At 41.9% G+C, this 19,014-nt stretch overlaps 1 protein-coding gene across 1 annotated transcript in view; it reads right to left on the bottom strand.

Moving 5' to 3' along the window:
- Window positions 1-17,280: 17,280 nt before the first annotated feature.
- The window catches only part of LOC142109173 (C2 calcium-dependent domain-containing protein 4C-like), a 15,602-nt gene continuing 13,868 nt past the window's right edge, over window positions 17,281-19,014 (bottom strand). Inside the window, exon 2 of the mRNA XM_075193258.1 lies at window positions 17,281-19,014. This exon is cut by the window's right edge and continues 1,001 nt beyond it. Within this exon, the coding sequence (XP_075049359.1) occupies window positions 18,849-19,014 (166 nt within the window). The 3' untranslated portion in view covers window positions 17,281-18,848.

Here is a 19,014-nt window from a genome sequence, read left to right on the forward strand (position 1 = left end):
GACTGCATTCATTCTACGTATGGGTGCCTCCATTATCATATTATGCAGAAGTGGTACAAAGTCCCCCCTCTGTTCTTATTATACTGCCAGCAAACCCTAAGAGGGGCATGGTCTGATGAATAGTAAAATTAATAGCCTTCAAACTGAGATTGTACTAGCTAGCTGTCACGTCCGGGCCAGTGTATTCTGTAATAAAGCAGCCAACTGAGCCACATGTCCTTACTTCCCGAGTCAGATCTATTCATTCTTATGGATAATAGGGTACCGACAACTTGAGTAAGGAACGATAAGACTGAAGAGCGCAGCAACCACACAGTGAATTAGATAAGGGGTCTAGGAAGGTATTAATATTGATGATAATAGGCATGGTAAGAGTCGGGAAGGTTCAGCAGCAGATCTGACAATAAAGTACAAAATTACGTTTAACAGAGTAGCCAATAGACAAGGATAAAGGTCAGTATACAGACAAGAGGTCAAAACACAGCAGATCGGACGTCACACCTAGGAATCCACTTATCCACAATGCCAGGCCTTATGTGGAAGCTGCTGGTGCCTGGTTGCTTTTGCCCTGGAAGAGTGCTGAGAAGCAGAGGTGCAGGCAGTTCATGTGAACAGAAGTTTTGCTGTTTTTAAAGGCACACTACCCCCATTTAAATCTTTTACCTGATTGACATAAAGAAATACATTTATCTAAACATTCCGGGCTTGATTCAAGTCAGGTCGTATGCAATAATATGATTTTGCTCTGCCCATGCCCAGAAACCTAAATTACATAACCCCACGCAAATGCACGCAATTCATATCTGCATGCACCTCACACTTACAACTCGAGAGGTTTAACGGGGGGGAGAAAGGGTGGACTGACCTAGGACATGTCCAGTAAGGGTGTGTTCATGCAGATGCGGCTAGTTCAAGTGTACTTAGAGGAAGTGCACTTATTTACACTCATATATTTTGCATCAACTACAGGGCAGGTGTAAATGCCGGATAATAGGATAACTGACACGGCAATGTCTTTGTTTCCTACCTTTCATGCAATGCGTCTCAGTAGCTAGCACAGTACTACTGTACACGTGGACGATTTTCTTATTGAGTTAGTTATTTTACAATAATAATAGATAAAATAAAGCAAAAAACAATTAAGAAATATATGGATAATATTGAAAATAAATTATAGTTACATTTGTTCTTGTTTCTTTTTTGTTGGTTTGTTATTATATTGTTATCAGTTGTAATTGTAATTTATGATCATATAAAAATCATGTGCGCTCTGATGTGAATTCATTGTAAATACGAAGGTAGTACAGCAAACGCTCATAAGCCATACTTCAGCCTGTATGCGTGTCTACACTTACCGAAAGTACGTACTGTTTATACAGAGCGTATTGCAACTGCTATTCATATCGTCATGTATCTTAAGTATGTATGGGTTTGAATTCGGGTGGAACTATGCAAATGATGCGTAGTTCAGCTGACGCGTAAGAACTATGCAGATAGAAGCACGTTTTTGTCAGAAATTTGACTGATGGGAGGGAGAAGAGAAGGGAGCAGGATGGGTTGCCTGGGGTCACTAATAGCTGACTGCTTTGTGTAAGCAAACTCCTTTTTAGTGACTAAGTACAATATTTTGTGTTTTATTGTTAGTCACTGATCATTATCAAGAACCTGTCAGCGTGAGGGCAGTGTGGGTTCATGATAAATGTCAACTAATACTCTAATATATCTAGTATAATGTTTGTTAAACAAGAATACATTTCCTTCTCTTCCAGATCAAATGTATCAACAGCACTGTAATTAGTATGCATCCGTATTTATAACTAGTAGCAATTACTTTACACAAGTGCTGGAAATCTATCCACCACCTCCACGCTGGCGTTCCTGGCATCCTTAGGAAGAGAGGGCACACAGCTTGCCAGTTTAATGCAGCATGTCTGCAATCTGCAACACGACTACCCCTCACTAATTTATTGCATGCGGGTAGAGTGGTAAACATGTACAGGAAGTGATTGACAATCGTGCTGTCAGCCTGACAGGCTATAGGGGAGGTTTCTGACCCGGCAGTTTTTCTCTGAGGGAAACCTGTCTTTAAAAATACACTTTTTGTTGAAGAGATAAAATGAGGAGGCAGCTGTGCAGTGAGGAAAGCCACAGATTTACTGTGATAACAGGGAAGAGAGACAAGCTGACAGCTCCCCACATCCTCTGAGTCAGTGTGTCATTACTGAGTGAGTGTGTAACACCGCTACATCATTCCCTTCAGTCAGGGAAGACTTGGGAGCGCATCAATGTGTGTCATGGACATCAAGCTAATGTCATTTTATATCCACCTGTCCTGAGACACTTTCCATTGCAATGTCAGTGGTACCTTTCACCCTAATGCCAGTGGTATCTTTCACCCTAATGCCAGTGGCACAATCCACCCTAATTCCAGTGGCACCTTCACCCTAATGCCAGTGGTACCTTTCTCCTTAATGCCAGTGGTTCCTTTCACCCTTATGCCAGTGGTACCTTTCTCCCTAATGCCAGTGGCACAATCCACCCTAATGCCAGTGGCACCTTCCACCCTAATACCAGTGGCACAATCCACCCTAATACCAGTGGCACAATCCACCCTAATGCCAGTGGCACCTTCCACCCTAATACCAGTGGCACAATCCACCCTAATACCAGTGGCACAATCCACCCTAATACCAGTTGCACAATCCACCCTAATTCCAGTGGCACCTTCCACCCTAATACCAGTGGCACCTTCACCCTAATGCCAGTGGCACCTTCCACCCTAATACCAGTGGCACCTTCACCCTAATACCAGTGGCACCTTCACCCTAATACCAGTGGCACAATCCACCCTAATACCAGTGGCTTCTTCCACCCTTATGCCAGTGGTACCTTTCTCCCTAATGCCAGTGGTTCCTTTCACCCTTATGCCAGTGGTTCCTTTCACCCTAATACCAGTGGCACAATCCACCCTAATGCCAGTGGCACCTTCCACCCTAATACCAGTGGCACAATCCACCCTAATACCAGTGGCACAATCCACCCTAATGCCAGTGGCACAATCCACCCTAATGCCAGTGGCACCTTCCACCCTAATACCAGTGGCACAATCCACCCTAATACCAGTGGCACAATCCTCCCTAATTCCAGTGGCACCTTCCACCCTAATTCCAGTGGCACCTTCCACCCTAATACCAGTGGCACCTTCACCCTAATGCCAGTGGCACAATCCACCCTAATACCAGTGGCACATTCACCCTAATGCCAGTGGCACAATCCACCCTAATACCAGTGGCACGTTCCACCCTAATGTCAGTGGCACAATCCACGCTAATACCAGTGGCACCTTCCACCCTAATGCCAGTGGTACCTTTCACCCTAATGCCAGTGGTACCTTTCACCCTAATTCCAGTGGCACCTTTCACCCTAATGCCAGTAGTACCTTTCACCCTAATTCCAGTGGTACCTTCCACCCTAATACCAGTGGCACCTTCCACCCTAATGTCAGTGGCACAATCCACGCTAATACCAGTGGCACCTTCCACCCTAATGCCAGTGGTACCTTTCACCCTAATTCCAGTGGCACCTTTCACCCTAATGCCAGTAGTACCTTTCACCCTAATTCCAGTGGCACCTTCCACCCTAATACCAGTGGCACCTTCCACCCTAATGTCAGTGGCACAATCCACGCTAATACCAGTGGTACCTTCCACCCTAATACCAGTGGCACCTTCCACCCTAATGTCAGTGGCACAATCCACGCTAATACCAGTGGCACCTTCCACCCTAATGCCAGTGGTACCTTTCACCCCAATGCCAGTGGCACCTTTCACCCTAATGCCAGTGGCACCTTCCACCATAATGCCAGTGGATCCCAACCCTTAGTTATCCAATACCATGCCATGGCTTGCTGATTATCAACTAGAAGTGACAGAAGAGCCTTAAAATAATAATATGACTTCAATGATAATATCCACCGAAGGGTAAGAATCACATTAAAAAAGCCCTGTTTTGGTGGGAATATTGGACCCTGAAAGGGGTGTGGCCTCTTGGGAAGTGGGTGTGACTTTGTAGGAATACAGGTGTGGTTGGTTTGCTATGGGCAGGGTTTGATGTGAGGTGTGATTTGGGTAGATCACGGGCAGGACTTATAGATCCTGGCTTTTTACATTTTTGAGGAGTATGCTGTAGGAAACTGTCTCTTCTGGGGTCCCAGAGCACTAACTGGTAAAACTGGTAAAAAAAAACATAGTTGTACATTGCTGATATTAAACTGTTATAAAGCTCTTTCGTCCTTGAGCTTTATACTAAACGACTAAGGGATGTGAGGGGAGATGACTGAACTGGCAGATGTATAAAACTCACAGCTCTTTGTGTACCCACAATGCATCTTTCTCAGGGGAGAATGTCCCCATAGCTGCTGTTATTGTAACCAGAGTGCTTCGCTGGCAATCACAGCACTGTACGGAAATATTATCTGCGTTATCCAGCAATTAATTAAGAGTTCACTTGGATGCACCGCTGTTTTATCTGCTTCTGTTAATTGAGATTCTTGTAACCGATCTGCAATATCAACATGTACACAACACTTGATAGCCTCCGTTATAGTATCTGCTCGGTGAGACTGATCTTTAGAAAGACGGGAAAGTGCTTCTCTATGGAAAGGGCAGTGTGTCCGTAGCACGGCCTCCTTGTGTAACTGATAGATGGATGTCATCCAGTTAGTGAAGCTTATCACTGCTGACGACACAGTTAGTCTAATAACAGGTCACCGATGAAGGGGTCTATTTATGAATAGAAGAAAACCCCTATATCTAGGAATTAAGGATTTTTCCTATTTTAAAAGATAGTAGGATCTCTGAGAGCTCACCGCGAGACATCACTGCCACAGACATGAAGATAAGGAGAACACAATCACATGAATGGATCCCACAAGATCAGCACAGTAGCCTTCTGAAACACTCTGTGCTGTCAGAGCACTCTGACGATCTGATTAGCTTAAGTCAATGGGCACACACAGACATGTGGGGAAATAAAGATTGACTAAAACAAGGTGCTCAGATCATAGTTAAATGCACCTAAGAAACAATTGAGTGGGAAAGTCAGATTTGTGCTGATGGAAGCAATGTATTTTCTGTAAATGATGGCTGCGAAGTTCTTGGGTTACCTGCGGGCACTAGACAAGCCTCAGAAGATCCAGCTCAAATGCCATCTGTTAGCTGAGACGTGAGCGCCTCCATGGTGTTACAGAATTAGGTCAGAGAGAGACGCTGTGATTGTGCCATTGGGACCCATCTCTGATTCATTCTGAGACACCCAGTGACATTAATCATTACCCATCTGATGTCATGGAACATACAGCAGACATCAAGTGCATTTTTATTTCATTTTAAACATAACAGGCCACATTTTTAACATGCAGATATTGAAACAGGACGGCTCCAGACCAGTATTACTAGGTCATTTATCTTGGCCCACAAAACAAATTGTCGTCTTTGCATGTGGGTACAAAATGTGACCCATAGGTGCACCTCGCCAGCAGTTTATTATGGATGCCCCCCATTCTCCCAGCTCCTCAGATCAGAGGAGGTACAATGCTGTACCCCTGCAGACACCCCCATCTTGGCCCTTGTCCTATGCGCTTCTCCATATACATGGACGCAGCCGTGCATCTTATGTGAGGTGACAGCTGTACATCTGCAGTTTACTTTTTACTTTCTATTTTTATATGGTAGCTGTAAACTCACGGTGCAGGAATAAATGTGAAGCAAAATACCTCACAAGGGCGCACACGATAGAAACATGAGACTGCAGTATTATGTTTTTGTTGATAAACACTGGAACAGAATAAACAATTAGTAGCCTACTGTCACAATTACAAGAATAACCACTTTACTAGTAAAGTCAATATAAGAATATTGCTGATTTTATTATACTATTATACTATGTATTGTAACGTGTACGTTGTAGGGCCACTGTGTATTGTAATACATTTGCTGTGTGTGCTATTGCTTTACTGTAGTTTACACAGCATATATGAGGTATGACCTAGTTACATACATACAATGGGGATCTGAGTAGGGATAACCAGGAACATATATAATTATTCTGCTCCAGCCACTGAAATCAAGCCTCTCGTCTCTTAGGTTAGTCCCACCTACCTTGGCATATAATGCAATCTGTTTACCGATACATGCTAGAAATGAGTATGTTTAATACATTATTATTCCCCCATCATTTTGTGTCTGTCTGTTCTGCAGTTTGTATAAATGAGCTGTCATTGTAAAGTGCTACGAAATATGTTGGCGCTATATAAATAAATGATGATGATGGGATCATCTCTGTGCTCTAGAAAGCGGACTAGTGTCAACATCTGACCCTTGGAAGATCACACCACTAAGGTTCTCTTAGACTGACTCTGGTTGATGGGATCTAAGTTGGTGTCTCTGGAGGTTGGTCAAGGGTCCGATGGTGAAGATGGCAGGTCTTCCTCTGCAGGCCATCAGTCCTCTGTCTCTATTCCAATATCAACTTGTGGCTACTCCTACTAATCTCTATGATCTGTTCTAGTGATCACTTAAGTTTGAGGCAGTGAGCTCACTTCACCTGCACAGACAGGTTTTGAAGTGGTACCCTGAAGCTCTAGCTGGCTGCTGATTAGTCTGTTATGGGGACTAGTGGTGGGCCCCCTACTCATACATAATCTGCCATCTGAACTTAAGGCACCAGGCATTGATTGGCTTCTATGCTGTTACCATGGTAACCTATGTGCAGCCAACAATAAAGAATATTGTGTTATCATGAAAACAATCATGTACCAACTCCCTACGGTCCCTAACATTAACCCCTTCTAGAAATTCACCGTTCAATGTTACCCTGATAGTCCACTGCAGCTCTGTTATAAAGTAACGTATAGTCCCCACTCCATTATAGACAGCTGAAGCTCCTTCCATGTCACTAGGACAGTGTTGTAATGGGATATGGTACAGGTCAAAGAGCTGAGACAGCATCTCTGACCCATGCATTCCTGCATAGCTACTCTGCCAAGCTGGCAGTCTAACACACAGAGAGCGACTTTATATACTTTCTAAGATTATTTTACATTCTCAGGATAAATAAGATTATGTTGGTCATAATAAACTGGCATGCACACCCTTGTATAGACAACACTTGGGAGTCACACTATGAAACCCAGTAGAGTGCTGCACATAATGTATATAATTATTTTGTAAATACTCATCAACAATAAAACTGTAGTATCCGGAATAATAGAAGTGGTACTGTGCAATCATCTATACAGAATGAGCAAGAGAATTACAGCACACCACATGAGTAGAGGTCATGTACAATTATTTGCTGATACAAAATAAGAACAGACAACTATAATACCACACAGAAAGAGAAGTGGTATTGCAAACTTATGCATGGAGTACAAGCAAACTGAACCCAGTATGCACACCAAGAGAAGTGGTACTGAGTAGATAGCTGTGAATACAAAATTAGTTTAATTTCCAACCTGGGCAATCTGTGCAGAGTTTGTATGTTCTCCCCGTGTTTGCGTGTTTCTTATGGGAGCTCTGGTTTCCTCCCACACGGTCCAAAATCATAGGTTAATTGGCATCTGACTGATGTGGTCCCTAGTCTGTGTTAGAGAATTTAGACTGTAAGCTCCTATGGAGCAGGGACTGATGTGAATGACAATTATTCTCTGTATAGTGCTGTGGAATATGGTGATTCTATAGTAATAAACAATAATAAATTATATATTTACATACACACTAGTGTGCAAAATTTGGCAATCGCTAAGATATTTCTTGTTTTATAAAGAGCAATGCACCCTTTTGAAGTACTTTTTTTTTTTTACTCAAGATACCATTATCTTAATTTAAAAATATAGTTAAGACATTAGTGATTTTGCAGGTGACTCTAATTACTTGATTTAGAATTTATTATTTACCGATTATTCACATAGAACTGCAGAGCCCCATTTTCTGCAGCCATTACTTCAGTGTCCTAACTCTGGGTTAAAAAATGGGCAACACAAAATAACTTTCTCGAGAAACGCGTCAGTCTATTTTTGTCTTGAGAAATGAAGTCTATTCTAAGCTTCAGATTGGCAAGAATCTGAAGATTCCATATAAAGGTGTGCACTACTGTCTTAAGGGAGGATGGCAAACTAAGTGGAAGGCCCAGATGTACAACTACAGATGAGGATAAGTTCATCAGAGTCTGCAGTTTGCCAAACAGACTTCTTTCAAGTTCTGAGTTGTCGGCTTCCTTAAATAGTACTCGCCAAACACCAGCGTCATCTGCAGGAGCAAAAAAGACGACTCCGAGATGTTGGCCTTATAGGCAGAGTTGCAATGAAAAAAGCCATATTTGAAACTGGCAAATAGGAAACAAAGGATAATATGGTCAAAAGAACACAGACATTGGGCAGTGGATGACTGGAAAAGAGTAATATGGATGGATGAGTCTAAGTTTGAGTGTTTGGCATACAGAAGGACAACAATCCTAGGCATACTTCAAACCTATGCAAAATCTATTTGGTGGAGAAGCGGAGGAGAAGTACTGTCTATGAAGGATTGGCCGGTACAATTGTTAGTTCTCGACCCTATAGAGCTCTTGTGGGAAGTGTTTGACCGTAAAGTCAGAGAAAAATGTCCTACAAGCCAGTCGCACCTCTGGGAAGAGCTACAGAAGTCGTGGGTGCAAATGTCCCATGAAAATCTTCAATAACTGACAGCTAGACGCCAATCGTCTGCAAAGCAGTTGCTGCAAATGGAAACTGGTTGCATGAAATAAAAATAATAGGTTATGACATTGACAATGTATTGCCTATTTGATTTTAAAAAAATAATTCACAAACCAAGAAATGTCTTAGTGATTCCGAACTTTTGCACGCTACCGTGTATATACATAAATATTTAAAATAACAATTTCATTTACTGGAATGCGTGGCACTCCTGCATTTTTGTTGTGGGACATAATAATGTGGGACTATTTGTACATAAGCAGAAGACAGTCTGCCTGTCCGCTGACCGTTGTGTTACACACACACGCTTTACACACTCAGACACAAGCTCTTATCTTATCACCCATCTCTCTGCTCCTCCGTGTGAAGCAAGACGGAAAAAGAGCGCTGCAGTGGGCTGTCAGTACCACAGACACTGTCGCACGGCTCGAGGGAAACCACACTCACATTTCCCCCCCTCCACTTCTCAGTCTCTCATATAGACTTTCCCCCTTCCTAAGCACAATCATGTCCCCAGGAAACCCGGACTATTAGAGTGAGACGATCAACACTAGAAAGCTGCCAAATTATTTCTTGGTTTTTAATCTGATGATCTATACACAATCTAGTGACACACGTGTGGAACATTAGAAAGGTTAACAGTGGGTGTTCCTGGGAAAGATAAGCAAGCCCAAACATTCAAATTCTCATATGCAAATGATGAAGGCATTGTTCAGTCTAACCCTGACTTTCCATCTGTGTTTCTGTAAGAAGTAAAGTGTGATGGTGTATTTCCTCCCATCTCTACCATAAGCAGCAAATCAGTATTCTTAAAGTCTGGTGCCATGGAAATAAAGTATTACAGAGGTGGACAAAAGGCTGCAGCCAGGACATATCAGCTTTCAGCAAAGCAGTCGCTCAGTGGTGTCACGTTTACCAAGTGACTGAAACACTGAATGAGGTCGCCCTCCTGGGTGCTGGGACAGATGACACCATTCACATCGGCCCTGCAGTTCAGCCTTTCCACCCCTTTATGTGATTTGAATAAACTCGTTCTGCAAATTGAAATATCATATTTGCACTGATCTGGAAAACTAGGTGCACCTGTGTACCTACACTCTACGTAGCAAGAAACATCCTCACTCCGGCAAACTGCTCCTATTGGCCAGTGCAAACATCGGCACCGCCACAAACGCCACCATCTTACTTCTTAAATCCATGCAATTTTGTAAAAATCTGGCCACAGAACAAAGCAGACCGGTGTAATAAAGTGTTTTCATCATATTTGCTCCATATTCTTAAAGTAACTGTCACAATTATCCTGATTATAGCACAGATTTGTCACAAGAATATGGTGTATCTAGACAAGCCTTTATGATTCAGGTTACCGGCTAGGACTCTTCACAGTAACATCTCAGCTTGTAACCAGGTAAGTAGTAGGAATGCTGGAGGGAAGTAGTAGGGAATTAATTGCAAACACAATAATAGATTTCAAACTCATTTTGCCAATAATTTTGCTCACAGTGCAATTGAATGTTTTGTGACATCATGCATCTATTTTGCACAAAAGTGCTCCTTACAGAAAGCGCATTTACTTTACACGACATCTACATGGATGCAAAATGGTAGAAGCTGGATGGATCTTGGGCGCTGATAACTAAATGCAGGCTAGGTGCACTGGTTAACCTCATTTTCCTACCAAATGCAATAAAATCTGCATTCAGTTTAGTGGGGCGAAATATTTAAATTAGATTCAATGGTAGAAAAGGCGTATTTATGGGGTTTGTTTCCGGTTTTATGGATTTCTACCGTATATTATTCTACCACTTCACCCTTTACACCTTCTCAGTTTGTAAAAATCAGCCCATACTATTATTTTATACCTTCCAGGTGTGATAGTGATACGTGTAACTGGGACAGTCCCAAAGTGATCTAAATCTCCTCATTTATATAAGACACAAATCAGGCTAAACCGAGCATTATGGAAACGTTTTATTAAGGAAAGGGTCTCGTCCCACAGTGATAGCAGGATGGAATCTGTAGTCACCTTATTACTGTTCTCACCATACACCTCTTAGTCCCACAGAACAAAGGATCAGACTGATTTTACAAGGGCAGTTTCAAGAACCCAAATGTGAGTGTTCTTGTGATGTGCGAGGTGACGATTAGGTGTGTTTGTGAAGATGACCTATTCCGTAAGCTGTGCCAGGCATCCTATCTCATGTGTTATACTGGAGCAGCCATCTACTGGACATACATTGTATAACAGTACTTTCCCTTCTCATTTCTACAGTAGTTGTACCTTATTTTTTAGTATTATTATTAATAATAATAATAATAATAATAAACTCTACAGCTCTTTACAACTGGGAACAAACACGGTCACAAAATAAGTATTAGCAAACAGACGAAGAGGTAAGTGGAAGGAATCTCTGCTCATTTTTCCTCGCACCCTTTAGCAGAGATTCCTAACGTAATGGCTGGCAATGTACGGTACATTGCCAGCAATAGAATCTCACCCTATAGGTCTATAGACAAATAGGAGTTTGATACACGAGGTTAAGTGCTGCAGATTGCTTATTGGTCCAGCCAGATTGGGGGACAGTGTTTAGTGGAGTTACATGGTCAAGTTGGTTTGAGGGACCATCAGTTATTTGAGTATAGAAATCAAATAAATAAGTGTTAACTGTGTAGAGGGTTCGTTATTGGGTAGAATAAAAAGGTGGCTTAAGGTTTTGTTACATTTACTTAAGTAGTTGAGGTTTAAGGGAACACTTGAAAGTTTGGAAGCTAAGGGAACATATTGTACGAGGTAGAGAATTCTCCTTCACTTCTATTCTTTGAATTTAGTAGGGTTACCTCTGCTAATTACCCTGGTAGCTACTCGGGTATCTCTGGAGTAGGAGTAGTGGCTGTGAATGGAAGCCACCTGCTGGTTGGAGCAGATTATTATTGAGCATGTTGGTAATTTCGGTTGGAAGATGTCATCTATCTATAATTTGAGCACAATTTTTAATATATGTGAAAAATCCCTAAGATATAAAGCACAGTGTTCTTCATCTTCTAATCACACTAACTAGCTCCAGTGATGCTGCGAGAGATACAGATTATCACCTGGGTCCAGTCCACTTTGGCCATGTTAAAGTTTAATAATTGGACGAAGGTGGTAATTAATAATTTCTGTACACTACAATTAATTGTTATGCAATTCATGTACAATGTAATTGTCACAACATATAAATATATTTCATGTATCTTTTGATATAAAAATATAAAGTGGTAAAGAGGCTGATTAATGTTTCCAACATCTAAATTAGATTGAGTTTGGTATAATTTTGCAATTGCATGAGAACGTTTCCGGTATTATTTGTGTAGCGTTCGCACTTTGCGAATGCTAGTTTTAAATAATATTTTTTCATAAACCAAATAGCCAGTTCACAGGCATCATAAAAATCAGTTTATATACAGTCAAGTCCATAAATATTGGGACATGGACACAATTCTCATATTTTGGGCTGTATACACCACCACAGTGGATTTGAAATGGAACTAACAAGATGTGCTTTAACTGCAGACTTTCAGCTTTAATTTAAGTGTATTTACATCCAAATTAGGTGAACGGTGTAGGAATTACAACAGTTTCTATATGTGCCTCCCACTTTTTAAGGGACCAAAAGTAATGGGACAAACTAAACAATCCTACATCAAACTTTCACTTTTTAATACTTTGTTGCAAATCCTTTGCAGTCAATTACAGCCTGAAGTCTGGAACGCATAGACATCACCAGACGCTGGGTTTCATCCCTGATGATGCTCTACCAGGCCTCTACTGCAAATGTCTTCAGGTTCCTGCTTGTTCTTGGGGCATTTTCCCTTCAGTTTTGTCTTCATCAAGTGAAATGTATGTTCAATCGGATTCAGGTCAGGTGATTGACTTGGCCATTGCATAACATTCCACTTGTTAGCCTTAAAAACTCTTTGGTTGCTTTTGCAGGATGCTTCAGGTCATTGTCCATCTGCACTGTGAAGCGCCGTCCAATGAGTTCTGAAGCATTTGACTGAATATGAGCAGATAATATTGTCCGAAACACTTCAGAATTCATCCTGCTGCTTTTGTCAGCAGTCACATCATCAATAAATACAAGGGAACCAGTTCCATTGGCAGCCATACATGCCCACGCCATGACACTACCACCACCATGCTTCACTGATGAGGTGGTATGTTTTGGATCATGAGCAGTTCCTTTCCTTCTCCATACTCTTCTCTTCCCATCACTCTGGTACAAGTTGATCTTTGTCTAATTTGTCCATAGGATGTTCTTCCAGAACTGTAATGGCTTTTTTAGATGTTGTTTGGCAAACTCTGATCTGGTCTTCCTGTTTTTGTGGCTCACAAATGGTTTCCGTCTTGTGGTGAACCCTCTATATTCACTCTTGTGAAGTCTTCTCTTGATTGTTGACTTTGACACATATACACCTACCTCCTGGAGAGTCTTCTTGATTTGGCCAACTGTTGTGAAGGGGTTTTTCTATTTACCAGGGAAAAAATTCTTCTGTCATCCACCACAGTGGTTTTTCCGTGGTCTCCCGGGTCTTTTGGAGTTGCTGAGCTCTCTGGTGCGTTCTTTCTTTTTAAGAATGTTCCAAACAGTTGATTTGGCCACACCTAATGTTTTTGCTATCTCTCTGATGGGTTTGTTTTGATTTTTCAGCCTAATGATGGCTTGCTTCACTGATAGTGACAGCTCTTTGGATCTCATATTGAGAGTCGACAGCAACAGATTCTAAATGCAAATTTCACACCTAGGGCTAGATTTACTAAGCTGCGGGTTTGAAAAAGTGGGGATGTTGCCTATAGCAACCAATCAGATTCTAGCTGTTATTTTGTAGAAGGTACTGTTAGAAACCCCTCCAGCTGATACAACAACCCGGAGTCTGCTCTGCCAGTCAGGTGTTCACTGGAGCCCCTAGTAGTGGGGACAGACTTGGCCGCAGACTGACAGAGGGTCATGAAGTGTGTACCGGCTGGGGAGAACCCAGGTAAGCGTAGTGGAGTCCAAGCAAGGGTCAAGGGCCGGCAGCAGATAGCAGATCCAGTAAACAAGCCGAAGGTCGGGGTCACAGGCACGGTAGCAAGATCCAAGTTACAGGCTGAAAGGTCAAGGGTCACTGGCAGGCAGGGTCAAAGTCCAGGCAGGGATCATACACGGGTAGTCAAATCCAAAGGTTAATCACCAAGAAGGCAGAGGAGCAGGCTAGCTGACAGCAACTGAACGCTATAACCGGCAGGGAGGCTAAGCCCTCCCTGCCTTAAATACAGACTTTGACCATTTAGGGCTTAGCCCTGAACTGCATCACAGGTAGCTTCACTGGGATTAATTAGCCCGCAGGCTATCTTAGCGCATGCGCCCGGCTGCCTCACTTGCCGGGGCGCACCGCTTGCTATACTCAGCGGTAACGGTCGGGCCCGAGAAACCGGAAGTGACGCCCCGGTCGTCATGGAGACGGCCGGGACGTTCACTGCAGGAGGAAGTGACAGGTACTAAATAAATGAAAGCTAGAATCTGATTGGTTGCTATAGGCAACATCCCCACTTTTTCAAACCCGCAGCTTAGTAAATCTAGCCCCTAGAATCAACTCCAGACCTTTTACCTGCTTAATTGATGATGCAATAATGAGAGAATAGCCCACACATGTTCATGAAATAGCTTTTGAATCGATTATCCCATTACTTTGGGTCCCTTAAAAAGAGGCACATATAGAAACCGTTGTACTTCCTACACCGTTCACCTGATTTGGATGTAAATACCCTCAAATTAAAGATAAAAGTCTGCAGTTAAAGCACATCATGTTAGTTTCATTTCAAATCCATTGTGGTGGTGTATAGAGCCCAAAATATGAGAATTGTGTCGATGTCCCAATATTTATGGACTTGACTGTAGGTGTAGAGGCGGGAGCCTGAGGTAAGGACACCTGGCAATCTCAAAGAACAATGACCAGAGGAATCCCCCAATGCCACGGCAAGTTCTTGGGAAGTCAAGACCCTTCAACCTATGAATGAAGACCTTAATACTGTAATTGTATGTCTTTGTGATGTCACTGCTTTTACATCTGTATAAATTGTTCAGCCCTGGCATTGGAAACCAGAGTCTTCTGATAGAAGCTTGTGTTAATGCAAACAGCGCAAGAGTATGCATTCCAAACTTTGTCTTGTTATACTATTGCAAATAAAACCTTTGTGCATTGGAACCACAGTGATCGCACTAAAGAATCTTTATTGGTGACAATAGTTACGGATGTAACAGCCACCGCATTAAAAAATTCCTGTAACCGGGAATGGGAGAAAGTAATGAGTATTGGAAGATATTTTGAGACAAGTAAATAAATGAATGTTGGTGCAGTTTTGTTAAAGGCTTTATATATTTTTAAAAGTATTTTATATTGAATTCTGTGACAATACAGACGGCCAATGCAGGGACTGGTAGGGCAGAGTAACAGCAGAATGTTTTGCAAGGAGAATAAGTCTATCTGCTGGGTTCAAATTAGATGAGGTGAAAGTTTGACTAGGGGAAGAACAATAAGAAGGGAAATGCAGTAGTCAATGTGGAATGATGAGTGCATGAATTAAAGTTTTTGAGGTCGGTATTCTGGAAATCTTTCTTAGCTGTATGTAGCAGAATTTGGATGTGGGGAACAAAAACCAGTTTTGCGTCAAAGAGGACACCTAGGCAGCAAGCTTGAGGGGTAAGGTTAACTGTTGTGTTGTCAACAGAAATAGATTTGTCTCGTAGGTAGTATCTATTGACTGGTGAGAAGATTATTAGCCCAGTTTTATGATAAAATGAAATCCAAGCTGAAATGTCAGGAAGAGATTCAGTAGCACGGGCCAACGCAGATGGTAAATTTGTGTGTCATGTGCACAGAGGCAGACCTTTTATTTGTTTTCCAAGAGAAGTGGTAAAGTCAGAAGAGCAGATGGCCTAGGACAGAGTCTTGAAGTACTCCAACTAATAGCTCAAGCGGAGAGGAGCTGGATACAGACAAACGGACATGGCCCTTGTGTGGTCAAAGACCGGGATCTGCTAAACAATTTTCTGAGATTAGACGTATTCCCCCAGTTTTCAGACTTAATTAACCGTTTTGGTTTCTCAAAGGCACAGTTCCACCAGTATCTGCAGATAAGATGTGTCTACCAAGCTGTCGAAAACCTTATCTCTGCAGTAGAAATCTTCTGTCTCCGCAGTCCCTCCCACCTCTACCAGTCAGAGGTCACTAAGTGGGAACTTCACTTAGTCCAAACCATAGTCCCAGAGGATTGGTCCAACATATGAAAGGGAGTTCCTAAAACCTCAATTAACATCTGTATTAAAGAAAACTCATACAAATTACTATTCAAATTGTACTATGTACCAAATAGGCTCTGTACCATCTTCCCCAATACTTTACACACCTGCTGGAGAGACTGGGGGCAAGTAGGGTCTTTCCTGCACATCTGGTGGAACTGCCCAAACTCCAACCACTGTGGACAGAGATCACAGGTCTGAATTTCATCATCAGATCTGTGATCTGATCCTATCCTTCATGAACTAAAATGTATTTATTTCTCCTATAAATACCAAACTGCCCTAAACACTCTCAATTGCTGTCCCAACCCTGCCGTTGTCCCGAGGCCTTCCATCTCCCTCCTCTACATCCATATCCCTTTGCTGGTTATCCTAGAGTAAAGTTAAACATTTGGTGTTATCGTATACATAGATCTTTGCTCATTTTTTTCTTTACTGTTGACACATTTTGCCATCACTTGTATCACTTTCGACTCCTTTAATAATCAGTTTTTGGGGAAAAAATGACCATCCTTCTGGCTGGCAGATATCCATAGGCTACAAAGATTTAATGGAGGTGTCTTATTTCCACTGGTCAGAAAGAGTGTATGGGAAAGACATAGTTGGGTCATGGACACCTCTGTAATGGGGAAACCGGGTGTGGGAGTCATTAATGTCAGAGTGCCAGGAGTTGTATGAATTGCAGTCTTATAAAATGGTTAATTTATAGTGTCTCTACCAGCTGAGAATCCAGCGTAAAACACAGCTACTGAGGCTGGTGTTATTGGGACTTCACTACCAGCTCCTCTTTCAGTCTACATACCAGAGGAGGGGAAGCCAGGACCCCATGCTGGAGGACTCCTGTCACTGAGTCCTGCAGTGATATTATAGCGGCTGCAGAGCTAATAAAGTTCGATGAGCAGCGTCCTGCAACGCCAATGACTTCATTCCCCTGTCCCTGTGCCCATCCATAGATCAGCAGAGAAGCAGGACCTGTGTGAGGTCACATAGCTGGGAATGTAGAAACTGTAGCTCTGTACAGCCAGGGGAGTAGGGGGTTGGGGTATGAACCAACCAATTTCCTTCTCTCGGCATCATCATATTCCCTCACTTTATACCATGTTATGCGGAGTGACAGGAAAAGCTATAGAGAGGAATTATATGGAGCAATAAGAAATTAAATATAAAACTTTATTAGAAGTTATATAATAAGGAAAAGGAGACTCATTGAGTGAAGCAATAACTTTATGATTCATAAAGTCCATTAAGGTATCATTTGGACGTGTACATACATTTATTTTGTATCAAAATACATTGGAAAACACAATAAATAGAATACTTCTACAACATTACTATTAACTTCAGTGCCACCTCCATTTTAGGCTGTCCCAGTCCCATGTGCCACTACTCCAACTGGGATTATCCGCTTTCATCCATAACCTTCACCCCAAATCCTAATTGTTCCTTTTGTCTCAGCACTCCCCCCCTCCCTCTAGATTATAAGATTATAAAATCAAGGCCTTCTGTTTTACATCTGTTCTGGTCTTGTCCATCTTGTTAGTAATAAGGGCTGTTTTATTGCATAACTTATTTTCTTGTTCTAGCTGTGTTTATGACTAATTTGTTTTTTATGCTTTGTTTCTATGTATTTTTTATGTTTGCAAGTAGTATATGGATACTTTGTGGATCAATGAATAAATATGATGATGAGGTGGAGGATGATGATGTGATGGTGAATAATCAGCCAGAAGTGTCATTATTGTGCATAGTGGCTGTCATTTATCATACATCATTACCAGTTTAGAGTTTACTGTGTCTCAAAACTGTTGTAAGAGAAAATGAAACTTCCTTGTGGGAGGAAAAGCCGGAGATGAGGCCCGTAGGACGTAGTGCAGGCCTGGCCAACCTGTGGCTCTCCAGGTGTTGTGGAACTACAAGTCCCAGCATGCCCTGTCAGCTATCTATTGGCAAAGCATGCTGGGTGCTGTAGTTTCACAACACCTGGAGAGCCACAAGTTGGCCATATAGGTTATCAGTCATTCATCTACATAAAGTCCTAATGTTTCACTATTGTTTATTGCCTCCTCTGTGGCGTGTGATGTAAAGATCTTTTTGTAGGAGCACAGGATGATGAATTACTAGTATAGGTCGATATATATCACATTGACTCAATCAATGATCAATCCACCTGCTAACAGGAGATTCACATTGTTTGCACATATATGGGGCTTGAGGTCAACCTTCAAAATCACTGAACTGAAGGTTTGGAGCCATGGAGATCAGTGGATGAACAAGGGATGTGTATGTGTGACATGGAGGGGTTCTGTGGTACTTGGAACCTGCAGGCAGTGGATCAGATGAATGGAGAGTTGTGCACTGAATCTAGGGAACACTGTAGGAAATAGTTATATTGAGGAGAAGCTTCAGAAGCGTAAATGAAAATTGTTACATTACACAAAATTTAAAGCTTATAACTTGGGGCACAAGACAAAGCTACAAGAATGAGATTCATGGATGAAAGTGGATATGCTTTAGAGAAAGGGTTTAATTTGTGAGTTGATGCCGTAGAAACTGAATTGAATCATATAAATAGAAGTGACCTCTACAAGTGAAGTTACCCTTTCTGTAGATATAATTGCACATACAAACCCCAAAATTCACACCAAGACAACAAAGCAGCATATGTTATTTCAAACATGAAAATGTTATCTCCCTAATATTTGAAATTAATTTGCAATTAATTCAATGTCCATCCAAATCCCCTCACCCCCTTCCACCCTAATTTTGTATTTTTTTTACTGGGGTAGAATTGTAGAAAGGCTGAGTTCTTTGTATCCTAGCACATGGTCACGCTTCATGCCGGTCCCTCTGTTTATGACTTTCACCTTCAGACTGAGATTGTCTAGATCCCCTTTCTCAACACCCTCAAAGTAAAAGTCTTCGTTAAAAATGGGGTTCCTG

This window comes from Mixophyes fleayi, chromosome 12 (genome assembly GCF_038048845.1).
Source record: "Mixophyes fleayi isolate aMixFle1 chromosome 12, aMixFle1.hap1, whole genome shotgun sequence".
Lineage (NCBI taxonomy): Eukaryota > Metazoa > Chordata > Amphibia > Anura > Limnodynastidae > Mixophyes > Mixophyes fleayi.